Here is a 14,292-nt window from a genome sequence, read left to right as displayed (position 1 = left end):
CTTATGCATCTTGGAAGGCAGACAGGCACCTTGTTATGTTGTGATGATATTGGTGTATGTGTATAAATGGATACCTGTGTGTGTCATACATAAACTCGTACAATGACTTTTAAAAAGTGTGATGAACAAATGCTGGAATAACGCCAGTCATATCTAGCCACACTATCTATAATATCTATAATGCAGCAGCAAGAATACTTATGCAAGTTGAACTAAGAGACACTTTGGTAAGTGTTATGTCGAGGTTAAAGTAGAAGCATTAACACTTTCCAACCTGAAAAACAACAACACCTGCAATATATTTAACTGATTGAGACCAACAGACCACGCAACAAGAGGTAGAAGAAGTATATAACCAAGTGTATTCCCCTCTGTTAATGTACACATATTTAGAGTAATCTCACTGGAACACTTTACAGTAACATTTAGAAAGAACAGGAAGATACTGGGAGGAGGATGGTTCTTTTTGCAATGGATTGAAAGAGAAACCGGACAAACTGGATGAGGAAAAAGGATGGGTGGGATGGAGTCATTCTCCAGACATGGCGGCCATTTTGACTCTAGCAGTTATAGATAGATATAAAAGAATAGAAAATAGAAAATAGAGGATGGATGAGACCATGTGCGGTCTTCAGTTAAATGGTTACCTACAATCTGCCATTGTGAGAAAAGGGGATGAGGTATGGAGAGATGAAGGGATGAACGTGGGACAAGAATGGATTGAGATGGCAGTAGGAGGGATGGAGGAGAGGTTTAATGTTTGTAACCCAAATCACATTTGCTTAATTACCAAAAAATAACATATACATTTTAAATTTCCCAGAATTGATTATCTTTGTCATATTTTTTCTCCGAACAGGAATGGTAATAGGGAAAACACATTTTCTTAGTAATGGGATGAGAGATTCAAATATTTAGACATTTCACAAACTTTTTTTAAGGTTTTTCTTTTCTTTTCATGGTACAGTTTTCTTTTTTAATAGAGTTGAGAAAATTGGAATACTAGAGTTCTTGTTGTACATCTGCAAGTGAACTTGCTGTTCGCCTTGTTCTGTGTTTTTTTCCATTTAACGTTTTTCACTGGGCTTGCCCTCATTGGCTGTCATCAGTCTTGACCAATGAGAGGCTAGAACGCAGATCCAAGGTAGCGTACGCTTTCCCCCCAACACTAGGGGGCGACAGTGGGACTCCAGCAAATTAATTCACAATTTCCATCAAATGTCTCTCATTTTTCAGGGAAAGAAACTAAAAAACAAAAACAGCAAACAAAAAAACACCGTCCCACTCTTCCTTTTAATCTCCACCTTAGTGGGACTGCGTTTCCCACTGTCGTTGAATGTTGGTCATAGTGTGCATGATTAAGGGGATTGGTGGGGGATATCGGTCTCACGTCAAGTATCAATTGTCCATCATCTTCGTTATCTATCACCGAGTCCACTGATGCACGTGCATTAGGGTGCATTTCTCCTCTTATGACACACTCTCAGTTAGGTCCATAGGGTTTTTTTCTCTGAAACGTCTATACATATATATATTTATATAGAACAAAGTCAGGTTGTCTGCTGGAGGTTGGTTTCTGGTTTGTGTGTGATAGGACTGTAACGACGTGAGCCACATCCTCTGCGGTAGTGGGCTCAGTAGGGGGAAACGCTGTGTGGAGCCCCCCAAGAAAAACACATTACGGATATCTGCTGGAGAACTGAAAGACGACCCAGGGTTTTGGCCTCAGTAGTTGTTTTGGTGGCTAAAACGTAATAGGTAGCATCCGTTGGTTGGTTCAAGGTGTTGTTCTCACACGCGGTTTGCTAGTTATCGTCGTCATTTTTTTGTGTTTTCTCCACAGAAAGTTTCTCTTTTTCAGGAAATGAATACTACATGCTTGAAACACAGCAGAATAATGTTGCATCAGCTCCTCAGGACCATAGACAGGGACAGAAAAAGATGCTCACGAGTGAGAGAAGGAGGGAGAGAAAGAGGGAGAGACTTCACGAGAGACAAGCGAGGTGATGTTTGAATACTTAGATGAGGGAAGGAGGCAGATTTTACACCTAGTTTCTGTATGTTTGGCAGCATTTTGGCATTACTGTACTTGGCTAGCAGTGGGGTTTGAACTTCCAATACAAACCCATCTAGTAGATAGAATCAATACGTTTATGATTTAATATGTTAGCTTTTTAGCTATTTAAACCAGATACTTAACCTCTGATACCGATGAATAGGTCTCTGCTCAAACACTGATGGTGGTTCTTCCTTCCATGTGTCTCTCTATAGTCAATCACCATGCTTAACTCTGATTGTAGGCTATATACAATACCCTTTAAATGGTGCTGGATTACCTAGCTCCGTTGTAGCATGAGCTCTGGGTATGACTGTTGGCACAAAATTATGTTGTATTGAGCGAGGTTTGGCGGCCATTGTAGTCAAGACTTTGTCTGTTTGTGTTCTCAAAGAAAATGTTATGAGGCTAAGTGAGAAAGAATATTACTGTATTGAAGAAAAATACCAAGAATATTTCGAATAGTTGTGGAAAAAATAGGACTATGTGTCGATCTGATTAAGACGTTTAAAACGTTCCTGTGCCAATCCCATCCTTTCTCCCTTTGCTTTAGGCTCTAAATGGGTTGAGGAGGAAAGCGAGGAGGTAATTTTGGCGGCAATGTAACCTATATACTAAACAAATTGAAACTTTGCCCACAAAGATTTTGCTAATTACTTTACAGTTGTCAGTTCATATACTGCCTTACCTTTCTCCTTCCTCTACCTCCATCTCTCCCCTCTCCTCTCTCCCCCTCCCTTCCTCTCTCTCTGTGCGTCTCCTTTCGTCCTCTGTCTCTGGCTAGGCCGGTCTCAGACGTAGTACTCCTTGTCTTTGTTCTTCTTGTTCTTGGTGGTTGTCTTGGCTGTGCCCGGCTGCTTCTCCTTCACCAGGGTGCCGTTGCTCTGCGTGGCCGAGTTACTGATGTAGTTTCGGCTCTGGTCTACCTGGTAGGAGCCCTCGTCCCGGTTACGGTACTTGTACATGGCGTAGAGCAGGATGAGGATGCAGAGGGCAGCGGCCGCCACGATGCCCACCACCATGCCCGTGGTGCTGCTGGACTCCCTGATTACCTCTACCGCGCCGGGAGGCCCTCCTCTCTCTGGGGAGGTGGGGTCTGGGGTGGGCACATGGGGGAAATTGGGAGGGTAGGTTACGCCTGGGACGTGGCGGTGGCGGTCAGGGTCTGAGGAGGGGTGGGTGGGCGGCAGCAGCACCTGGTCCCGGGTGTTCATCTTGCCGGCGGGGTTTTTGCTGCTGCTGCCGCCGGGCTTGTTGAGCCTGGGGCCTAGCTGGTTGGGGTTGGCTGTGGGGGTGGAGGACAGGGGGGGGCGGTGGGAGTTGGGGGGCCGGTGGGAGAAGTGATGGTCATGGGGGTTATGGATGCCACCCTCGTTGGGGGGAGGGGGGAGGACCGTCCTGTCGGTGACGAGGGGGGAGTTTTTGTAATAGTCCTCGTCGTCCGACTCGGTCATCTCACCCGAGCCATAGGCGGACACCTCGATGGGTCCCGCCTCCTCGCAGTCCTCCTGGTCCAGTGGGCAGGGGGGGCGACCGTTGGGCAGGGGGAGGGACTCTTTGGTCGTTTCGAGGAAGGGTAGGAGGGGCCGGTAGGTGGGGGGCGGGGGGATTACAGGGTAGCGGGTGGCGATGGATGGGGGGTCTAGGGAGTCCACCGTTATTATGGGCAACACTAATTCACCTCCTAGGACAAGAAAGAGACAACGGAGGGAAAAGAGTGTTAGTAAAGAACAGAGCGCCCTCTCCAGACCAAAAAAGAAAAACAACAAAAGATCAAATGAAAACAGCAACACCATTATTAGAACAGCACTAAAACCTGACATGAGGTCAGTTCTAAAGTTGAGTTAGTCTCTAGTCTTCTATTTAAAGAGTTAAGCTGACTAAACAGATGTACAATACATAGTATAAAAGATAATAATACATTTTCTGACTATCCTTACATCTCCCTTGCTCTAGACTGAACATGACTATACATATATGTTACTGTTGTCCATGGACAACATGTTTAAAAGACTAAACAACAGATCAACATCTACTAGATACAAGCTATGCTTTGCTGTCTGCCTGTCTATGCTGTTCTATTTCTACGCTAACTCTCAGTTTTCTTTGGGTTAAATAAGATAGCAAACCACGGAGTTCAGGTCACTTACATCAACAAATTGGCCGCATGATTTTTGCATGAAAAAAAAAATTACAAAAAGAAAGCTGCGTAAGATTGTTCTTGGATAGTGATAAACAACCCCCCCACCCCCCACCCCCCGACACCCCCCCACCCCATTTCTTTATCTTGTTGTGTGTGTGTGAAAAATCTAATAATTCTCTAAATAATTCATTGTGTTTTTCAGTTTTCATAAAGAATGGCTCAAATCCTATTCCGCCTGGGGGCATGGTGGATTCCATGACTCAGTTCTAATTAGCTGTAATCTGTATTCAAACCCTGAAGACCAGCTGGGGGAAACTGATGCCCCTAGTTTCTACCCCGAAACACAGTCTACAGATGCGGTTCTAACACCCACATCCCTCCCAGTAGATATGCTAAAACAAGGAACATTCAAATTCTACCAATTATCACCCGACACAGTTAACAATTTCTCAGATCTTTATGCCTTAGCCCCTTTTCTCTATGCCTTTATATTCAGTGTTAGAGGGAATTGGATCATTTTGACTTTTTTTGTCCTTTTGTAATATAATCACACCCACAGTTAATAAAACATTTTGGGTGTTAGAAGTCAGTACATTGCTTTAAAGATAGGTCAGGACAAAATCATTGAGACAAACATAGGAGTACCAATTGGAGACGTTAAACATAATAGGAAAATGTTAGCAGTACATAGCACAATATCAATGACAAGTTACATTCCCTCTTCAAAAAACAATTTGCTACCCTCTGCCGCATCCCATAATCTTGTTAGGGTCACAATCACAGAAACAATTTGCAAAAATGTTAGGGGCAGTTTAAAAGATTATGACATTTCTCTTTATGGACAATGATAAGGTTAGTCACAGAAATGTCCATAACATGAATCATACATATTCTTAACCCTGGCCCTTTCTTGAGTTGATGAGGTAAATTTGTGTGTCTAAACGGAATAGGGATCGGATAAAGCGAGTGAGTGTGGAGTGGGGATTCTAGAAATGTGTATTGAGGGTATTTTGGGCTGTATTTGTCATTCCCAGGCCAACATATCCCACAAGTGCTCAAGCCCCCTCCAAGCCCTCAAGCCCCCATTTTTCCTGACAACCCCACAATAAGTAGGGCAAGGGACTTTCATAAGGGTTATAATGCAACTTTTACACAAAACCTTTCAAAAGATAATCAACAATAACACACAGAGCAACAACAAGGCCTTTAAAGGGAGTAAAAACATGAATGCTGAGAAAGAGAAAGTTAGTCAGTATTCAACCTTATAGAACCTTATAGGATCAAGCCCAGTCCCAACTCATACAACTCCTACTGCACAGTCAAAATGGCTATGTTACCGTGGCAACATAATCGTGCCTACTTTTATGAGTATTTCTGTGTCTGAGGGTTGAGATTCACCTTGAAGAGTGTTGGCACATTTGAGGAACAAAGAAAGGTAAACAGAGAAAATGAATAAACCGTAAACCCAAAATAAGATAGAACTATAGAATATTAGATGACATGTCATCCATATTCTGTAAATTCGTCAGATTCTGAGCATTGTTTTCTACTTTCCCGTCTTCTTGTACTCTAGAGATATTTCGCTTCTATTCTGACTTGCTGGATAAGATAGACTTGCATCTATCTTTACCTCGCCATCTGTCTGTATGACTGAAATGGTGCCAGCGGAATGCCTCGCTGTCCTCCTGCCTCTCTGTATGCAGCCTGCCCCTCACTGTGTTCCACTACTGCGTGGCTCAGTTACAGGTGTCTGACACCGAGGGAATGTTGTAAGAAAACCAAGAGCCGTTATGAAGCTGTCCAGCATCTGGTGAAGCTGCTCAAGGTGTGCCCTGTCTACAGAATGATAAGAGGGTGAGCTTAGGTGAATGTTTGGCGTTGTTCGCCACAATGTGATTATATCGGTGGGAAAAAAATGCCACTTTGTCTGAGTAATTGCTAAAGATTCTGTGTGAACCTGCCTCTAAGTAGTCATGATCATTAGGTGAATCCAAGACTTTCTTTAAAAGTGGATTCATTTATTAGCGTTTGCATTGTTCTCAAATGTGTTGCATTCCTTTGGTCCTAATTATCATGAAATAGAATGTGAAAGTGCAAACGATACCAACACTCGCTTCTTGCCACGTGATTCAGCTTTGTGCCATAAGCGTTGTCCTTGGTGCCGTACTTGGATAGGAAAAGTTACTGTTGACCACAAGGCCAAGGTTGGAGTAGATAACGGTTTGTCAACCCCCAAACACAGACCCACACAGGCATCTACATGTACAGCTGCACTCGTCTTACTTGTCTCTTCACTGACTGTCTCTTTGTCTTGACACAGTCCTATCAACACCTCTGGTATACCTCCCCTTCCCATGACTGTGCCCATAAACTGCATATGCAGCTTCTGATTGGTCAGATGGCACCCACAGGTTGGCCACCATAGCCACACCATTGGCTGTATGATGAATCAGCTGGTGTGAACGGACATGTTCAAACAGGTTTCAAACGCTTCGGTTATCATCACACTGAGAACTGCCAAGAACCCATAGAGAACCCATAGAGAACCCATAGCGGTGCCCTTCGTTTGGAAGATTGAAAATCCACTTTACTCACTACATTGTAAAAGGATTTGACCTGTCGAGAGAATGAGCTTCTCCCATAGTTAGGTTAGGTTAGGTAGTTAGGTTAGCCTGCCGTGGCGTCACTCGTCTTCATAGCTCACCATCTCCATAGCGCTAGAGGATGACTCACCTTGTTCAAACCAAAACTCAAAGTGGGTGTGTTTTTTTCCCCCCTCAGCGTTAAAGAGGGAAACCGATGCATCGACGACGGATGCCAAACAAACACCGGGACTTAGTTGTTCTGCCGATCACGTTGGCTCGTCCTGAGCCACTTGAAAAATGAATGGTTGAACGACTGTTCAGAGTTGATACGCTGCATAAAGAATGAACTTTGATTACGCTGTGAAGAGAATAGAGCACACAGGGACACGTACGTTCTAGTCGAATCATTCTCCATCTCCACAACTGTCAACTATACTGGATAATATTCCATTTAATAAAGACTACATTCTTGATTTAGTTAAAGGAAAACTCCACCCAAAAACCATATTTTGGTATTTGTTTAATTAGCCCATTGTTGACATAGTGCCAAAATGTTTTACATGTCAGGAATCAAGTTTTCAAGATATGTAACTTTCAAAATGCATCTTATGGGCCAAATATCTGCATTTTGAAAGTTACATATCTTGAAAACCTAATGTAGTGTGCCTTCGATAGTGAAAAGCATTCCACAGTGCATCATTGAATATAGAGTCCACGCGTGCCGTCCTATGATGAGGGTGGGTCATTTATTCTGACGTTGATTGATGAAGGTACGTTCACCACGTATGGTTGATTATAACGGATTGCTTTCCCGAGTGCTTTTCTACACAACACTTCTGGATGGGTTCCATGAACTCTCACTCGTGTTGGCTCGTTCGGCAGCCTAGAGTTTCTACCTCAGACGAGTGCTGTTTGATCATGGTCAACGCATGAAATATCAACCTTTCCTCTTTTCCTCTCATTATTTTTCTCTTCTTCTCCCTCTCAATCACTGTCAGTGTTCTCATCTGTCTCCAACATATTTACTGTCAGTGTTTTCTCATCTCTAACATATTTACTGTCAGTGTTTTCTCATCTCTCTCTAACATATTTACTGTCAGTGTTTTCTCATCTCTAACATATTTACTGTCAGTGTTTTCTCATCTCTCTCTAACATATTTACTGTCAGTGTTTTCTCATCTCTCTCTAACATATTTACTGTCAGTGTTTTCTCATCTCTCTCTAACATATTTACTGTCAGTGTTTTCTCATCTCTCTCTAACATATTTACTGTCAGTGTTTTCTCATCTCTAACATATTTACTGTCAGTGTTTTCTCATCTCTAACATATTTACTGTCAGTGTTTTCTCATCTCTAACATATTTACTGTCAGTGTTTTCTCATCTCTCTCTAACATATTTACTGTCAGTGTTTTCTCATCTCTAACATATTTACTGTCAGTGTTTTCTCATCTCTCTCTAACATATTTACTGTCAGTGTTTTCTCATCTCTCTCTAACATATTTACTGTCAGTGTTTTCTCATCTCTAACATATTTACTGTCAGTGTTTTCTCATCTCTCTCTAACATATTTACTGTCAGTGTTTTCTCATCTCTAACATATTTACTGTCAGTGTTTTCTCATCTCTCTCTAACATATTTACTGTCAGTGTTTTCTCATCTCTCTCTAACATATTTACTGTCAGTGTTTTCTCTTCTCTCTCTAACATATTTACTGTCAGTGTTTTCTCATCTCTAACATATTTACTGTCAGTGTTTTCTCATCTCTAACATATTTACTGTCAGTGTTTTCTCTTCTCTCTCTAACATATTTACTGTCAGTTTTTTCTCATCTCTCTCTAACATATTTACTGTCAGTGTTTTCTCATCTCTAACATATTTACTGTCAGTGTTTTCTCATCTCTCTCTAACATTTATTGTCAGTGTTTTCTCATCTCTAACATATTTACTGTCAGTGTTTTCTCATCTCTCTCTAACATATTTACTGTCAGTGTTTTCTCATCTCTAACATATTTACTGTCAGTGTTTCCTCATCTCTCTCTAACATTTATTGTCAGTGTTTTCTCATCTCTCTCTAACATATTTACTGTCAGTTTTTTTTCATCTGTCTCTAACATATTTACTGTCAGTGTTTTCTCTTCTCTCTCTAACATATTTACTGTCAGTGTTTTCTCTTCTCTCTCTAACATATTTACTGTCAGTGTTTTTTCATCTGTCTCTAACATATTTACTGTCAGTGTTTTCTCTTCTCTCTCTAACATATTTACTGTCAGTGTTTTCTCATCTCTCTCTAACATATTTACTGAGATGTTTTCTGTTTGTTATTATTCATTTTCTTAAGCTACAATGGTACTTAAGACTATAACATGTATTACTATAAAAAACAAGGGACAGATGTTTCATCCAAATGAAGTATTTGCAGAGCATACTAAAATCCACATACTAATTACTGAACAAAGAGGAAAAACAAATCTGGCAAACGAAATTTGTTAGAAATTGTTCACAGTTGTGGGTAGACATCCCATGGCGATTCCGGTTATCCTAACTGTGCTAACATCGTGTGCTGGCTGGAGAGATATTTGGACCCCTGTTATCTTTTGTTCAGTAATATTATTATTTTGTAATTACATTTTTAATGTGATTTCTTGAACATGAATTTATTTTTAATAGGATATTGCTACAGTGTTTTTGTCCACATGAGGAGATTGAAGAGCTGAAGCTGCTTGATATTCTGTCTCAGTGAACATATTGGATTTTAAGTACCTCATAAGACACCCAATATAATATATTGATATCAAGAAAATGCCTCAACTCTAGTCTCTGTTGACTTATGGAAATATACGCAACGCATTAACCAGCACAGATTGGCTTCCTAGGAAAATCTTTATTTAGACACTGTATAATATATACGCAAGAGGAAAAGGAAGATATTGCTACAGGCAATGTGATCATTTTAAATTGCCCTGTATGACCCAAAATGGCTATAGCTATAGAGTCTAGAGGGTATATAATCTAGCTAAGGTGATATGAAATATATCAACATCGCCATATTGAGCTCAATGGGTCCGTTTGTCCACAGGGGGGGCTGCAGTGCTGTCTATGAGAAGTTAAAGGGGCTGGGTTTGGATTTTCAATCACATTACTTCGGTCTCACCGTTTGTTCTTTAAAGGGGAAGTTTCATGATTAATTATTTATTGCTGTCTCAGAGCAGGTCTGGCCGGGGAACTGAACTTTCGATCTCACTGACGTGGTGCCCTGTGATAACCCTGTCACCTGTTCCTCTCAAGAGACGTTACTGTAAGGGTAAATGGATGAAAGAGGGGGAGAGAGAGAGAGAGAAAGAAAGGGGGGGGGGGCAGGGAGAGAAAAGAAGAAGAAAAGGACAAGGTAAGAAAGGGAGAGATGATGAAAAAGTGAGAGGGAAAGAAATTGGGAGGGATAGGGAGGGAGAAAGAAGTTCGAGCGAGAAAAACAGATAGATTTTTGTTGTCGTTTTTCAAAATTGAATATTAAAACATACACTCTACCTGCAGTGATGCTGCTCAATATTTACATTACATTCCAGTCATCTAGCTGGCGCTCCCATCCAGAGCGACCCACAGGAGCAACCAGGGTCAAGCGCCCCGCCCAAGGGCAAATCGTCAGATCCCCCACCCACTCGACTCGGGGACCCAAACCAGCAACCTCTCACCCACCGGCCCAACGCTCCCGACTGCCAGGCCACCCGCCGTCCCCAACCAGAGTTCCCCCCGAGAGCTACCTCTCAACCATCCAAGACCCTCCCACAGCCCCCCCTATCTCCACCCCCTCCAAGCCACCATCCCTTTCCAACCCAACCAAAACAACTACCCACCCGTTGTGCCAACAACCAATAAAAATGATAAAAGGTAAAAAAGACAAGAACAAAGGAAAACAACGACAATGTAAATACAAAAGACATCAAGGACAATAAAAACTCAAACAGCAAGAGGCGGATTGTTAGCAGGCTAGAGAGAGTAGACTGGAGCTAGCTGTGATGTCTGTCTGTCTGTCTGTCTGTCTGTCTGTCTGTCTGTCTGTCTGTCTGTCTGTCTGTCTGTCTGTCTGTCTGTCTGTCTGTCTGTCTGTCTGTCTGTCTGTCTGTCTGTCTGTCTGTCTGTCTGTCTGTGCGTGCGTGCGTGCCTGCGACTCCTCCAAAGCTGATGCTGCAGTGTAGATAGCAGGGTTTTGTTAAAGGGATCCCTGCTATGTATTCTCCCTATTCTGGCTGGGGCTCATTAAAAGTGAGCGAAACCAAATCCAGGCTTGTTGGATGATGTAATTACAGCAAGCCTAACGAGGCCAAAGATTAATTAGCCCGGTGGGAGAGGCAGGCAGGGCAGATAGAAAACTAATCGGAGGGATCCCCACATCTATATCTCTCTCTCTCTCTCTCTCTCTCTCTCTCTCTCTCTCTCTCTCTCTCTCTCTCTCTCCTCCACTCCTTCTCTCTTTGGAGAGTAAGGGGACGTGATGCACATCTCAATGCCAGTCACTCCTCCAAGATGTGGAATCTCGCTCCCTCTCTCTCCCTCCCTCCCTCTCTCTCTCCCTCTCCCTCTCCCTCTCTCTCCCCCTCGGCTGCGGCCCCTTCTTTCTTTTATGATCCGACTCACTCCTCTCCCTCTCTGTCGCCATCCTAGTTCTGTCTCCCTTTCTTTATCTTTATCTGTGTGTGTGTGTGTGTGTGTGTGTGTGTGTGTGTGTGTGTGTGTGTGTGTGTGTGTGTGTGTGTGTGTGTGTGTGTGTGTGTGTGTGTGTGCCTGTCTGTATCTCTCTTTGGACTTGTCTCCCTTTAGAAAAGCCATCAGAGAATTACAACAAAAACAACGACAACAAAAAATGGTTTGAGCTTTCTGCACTTTCCTCCAAGGAAACACAAACACCTTTTAAAGGGAGGAATAAAACAAAACCGGTACAACAAGATGCTCTCGATGTAGTGAATCAACAGAAACACCAACAGTCCTTTACAATTACAACTCTACTATACCTACTATTTCTGAATATAGCCGTGGAGCATGAACAAACCTTGCCAGAGCAAAGCAGCTGCTTGTTACAGTAGTGAGCTAACCGTATTGATCAATATCAAATTCTCATTAGTGCTCCATCCCATATTTCAGAGACAAATCAAGGCCGTCTCGGAACAGGTCTCCTGCTTCAGCTCCAATAGAAATGGATGGAGCAGGGCTCCACAATCGGCTGACATGAGAGGTAGATCTCCCCAGTCATTGGCTCATATCAGATCATGACTATTGGCTGTGGCTGTCTACAATATTTACAGCAGTGGAGGCTCCTCAGAGGAGGAAGGGCAAGACCTCAGTGAATTTCATAAAAATGAAAATAGAGAAATGTAAAAAAGTTATAATTTTTTAATAAAACTAGACTAAATATATTCCCGTCACCAAAAAATGTATTAAAACACACTGTTTTGCAATGAAGGTTGCAGCATGAACTCTTGCAGCAGGAACTGACATTTTGTCCACCCAATCAAAGAATCAGAGAATGAATCTAGTACTGAAAGCATAAGCTACACCTAACTACTGTAGCACTGCAGTGCATAAAACGTGGTGAGTATATGACTCAAAGAGAGTGAAAGACATTTCTTCAAAAAATATGGAGAATCAAGAGAAAGGGGGAGAGAGACATTTCATAGTATTTTTTTCACTTTCAAGTTGCTAGCGAATGCAGCTTTCTAGTTTAGTCTACTCAAACACCTGGCTCAAGAGGGATGCAATGTTAGCTAGCTGGCTATGGCTATCGAACACTAACTTATTTCCACTGGGGCCAACCGGTGTAACTGCTAAACTGCTTGCTGACTGTACACTGTTCTGCATGATTGTAGCGGGTTTACTAATGCATTAGTTCTATAATCTATTAGGTTATGAAGGTTTGGCTTGGAAAGTGTTTTTTGCCTGGTCACAGACCACTGGTGTTGTTCACTGAAGTCCAGGTGAGAGAGGAGGAGAGAGTGTAGATGCAAGAAGAAATTACAACGAGCAAAGGGATCATGCTGTTTGTATGTGGCTGCTATGAAAGTGAACTGTGTTTGTGTGTGATCAGGGGTGTATTCATTCAGCCGATTGTGTTAAAAAACGTTTCTTAAACAAAAGAAAATGGAACGAAACAGGGATAAACATATCTGAATTTGTCCAACAGAAAATCTCTTTTGCAAATGTTGGACTAGGACTAAAGATTACACCCTAGATCTGCTAGATGCAGGCAAGAGAGTACAAGGCAGTGTTGAATGTATCACTGTCTGTTACCTTGATTACAACAAACAAATCCCTCCAACTGTGCACCTACATTGTAAACTTTCATTCATAGACTAGGTTGTAGCAACCTGATGATGGGTATAGGGAACATTCAAGTATCATGTAGTAGCCTAAAGCTATCGCTGTTACATTGAGCTGGGTGAATGGAATATGAATGACAGTCATCCAATACGCTGTAATAAAAATAAGTCCATGCTCATAAAAAAATTATCGTCCTCCCTCATCTTAAATGGCACCGACCTCCACTGGTTCAGAATACGTAACCTGACTGGGACAATGGAGAACAGCAGGGGGAGGGGTGTGTGTGTGTGTGTGTGTGTGTGTGTGTGTGTGTGTGTGTGTGTGTGTGTGTGTGTGTGTGTGTGGTGTGTGTGTGTGTGTGTGTGTGTGTGTGTGTGTGTGTGTGTGTGTGTGTGTGTGTGTGTGTGTGTGTGAGAGCGAAAGTGAGTGAGAGAGAGATTTTGTGTGTGGGTGTGCAATGTGTGTATGTGTGTGTGTGTTCGTGCTTCTGTGTGCGTGTGTGTGTGTGTCTTTCACGGTCTTATAGGTAGGAGGGATAATGCTGTCCTGTCTGTATGATTGTTGTTGTGTCTCGGGGGTGATGGTCAGAGACAGACTGGTGTCTATCTGGAGGCGTGTGTGTGTGTGTTGCTCTCCTCTCTAGAGAGATTACTTTTGGGCAGCAGTCAGTCACCAAAAACTGCTTCTGATAAGAAGACAATTTCAGCTTCCACCAACTACAGTGAAACCACAAAGATAATCGACGTAGTGTAGAATATTTCACCCACTTAAAGTGTAATAAGCGTTTCATTCGATGTAAAGTCGCCTTGACATTACTGAATCAATATAGTCAAAACGTAATATAATCCAGAATGAGTTCTACTCCACATCAAATAAAAACATGAATATAAAAAAACGGAACGTTAACAAAATGTTCCTGATGGTTTTATAAAGGTTATTTCCTAGGCTAGAGTTATTTCTACACCTCCTAGTTTGTTTAGCGTACGCGTTTGATTTGGGCCTTCTGGAAAACACAGAAACACGCCCAGTAGAGATTAGCTCTGGCAGTCTTAGCATTCTGATTCATGTAAGAGTTCTTGGCAGTTCCCTGGCAACCAGCCAGCGCACTATGTCTTGAAACCACAGTCAACATCCTGCCCTTTTCACAGGCCCTCTCCATCCCCTCTCAGAAGTTCGTTTTGACCTTTCCGCTCACTC

The 14,292-nt window shown here is 42.4% G+C and overlaps 1 protein-coding gene across 8 annotated transcripts in view; it reads right to left on the bottom strand.

Annotated features, from left to right (window-relative positions):
* Window positions 1-339: 339 nt before the first annotated feature.
* nrxn2b (neurexin 2b) overlaps window positions 340-14,292 on the bottom strand; it is a 937,590-nt gene continuing 923,637 nt past the window's right edge. For 5 of the 8 annotated variants that reach the window (XM_082965083.1, XM_082965085.1, XM_082965084.1 and 2 more), the window contains one exon: window positions 340-3,740. In XM_082965083.1, coding sequence (XP_082821209.1) covers window positions 2,848-3,740 — 893 coding nt within the window. In that variant the 3' untranslated portion in view covers window positions 340-2,847. The remainder of the gene's footprint in view (window positions 3,741-14,292) is intronic. The other 3 variants (XM_045701329.2, XM_082965087.1, XM_082965089.1) reach the window with 1 other exon arrangement.

The sequence above is a fragment of the Salmo salar genome, chromosome 18 (assembly GCF_965601325.2).
Source record: "Salmo salar chromosome 18, fSalSal1, whole genome shotgun sequence".
NCBI lineage: Eukaryota > Metazoa > Chordata > Actinopteri > Salmoniformes > Salmonidae > Salmo > Salmo salar.
Note: the sequence above shows the minus strand (reverse complement) of the source record. Positions and strands in the feature narration are given on the sequence as shown.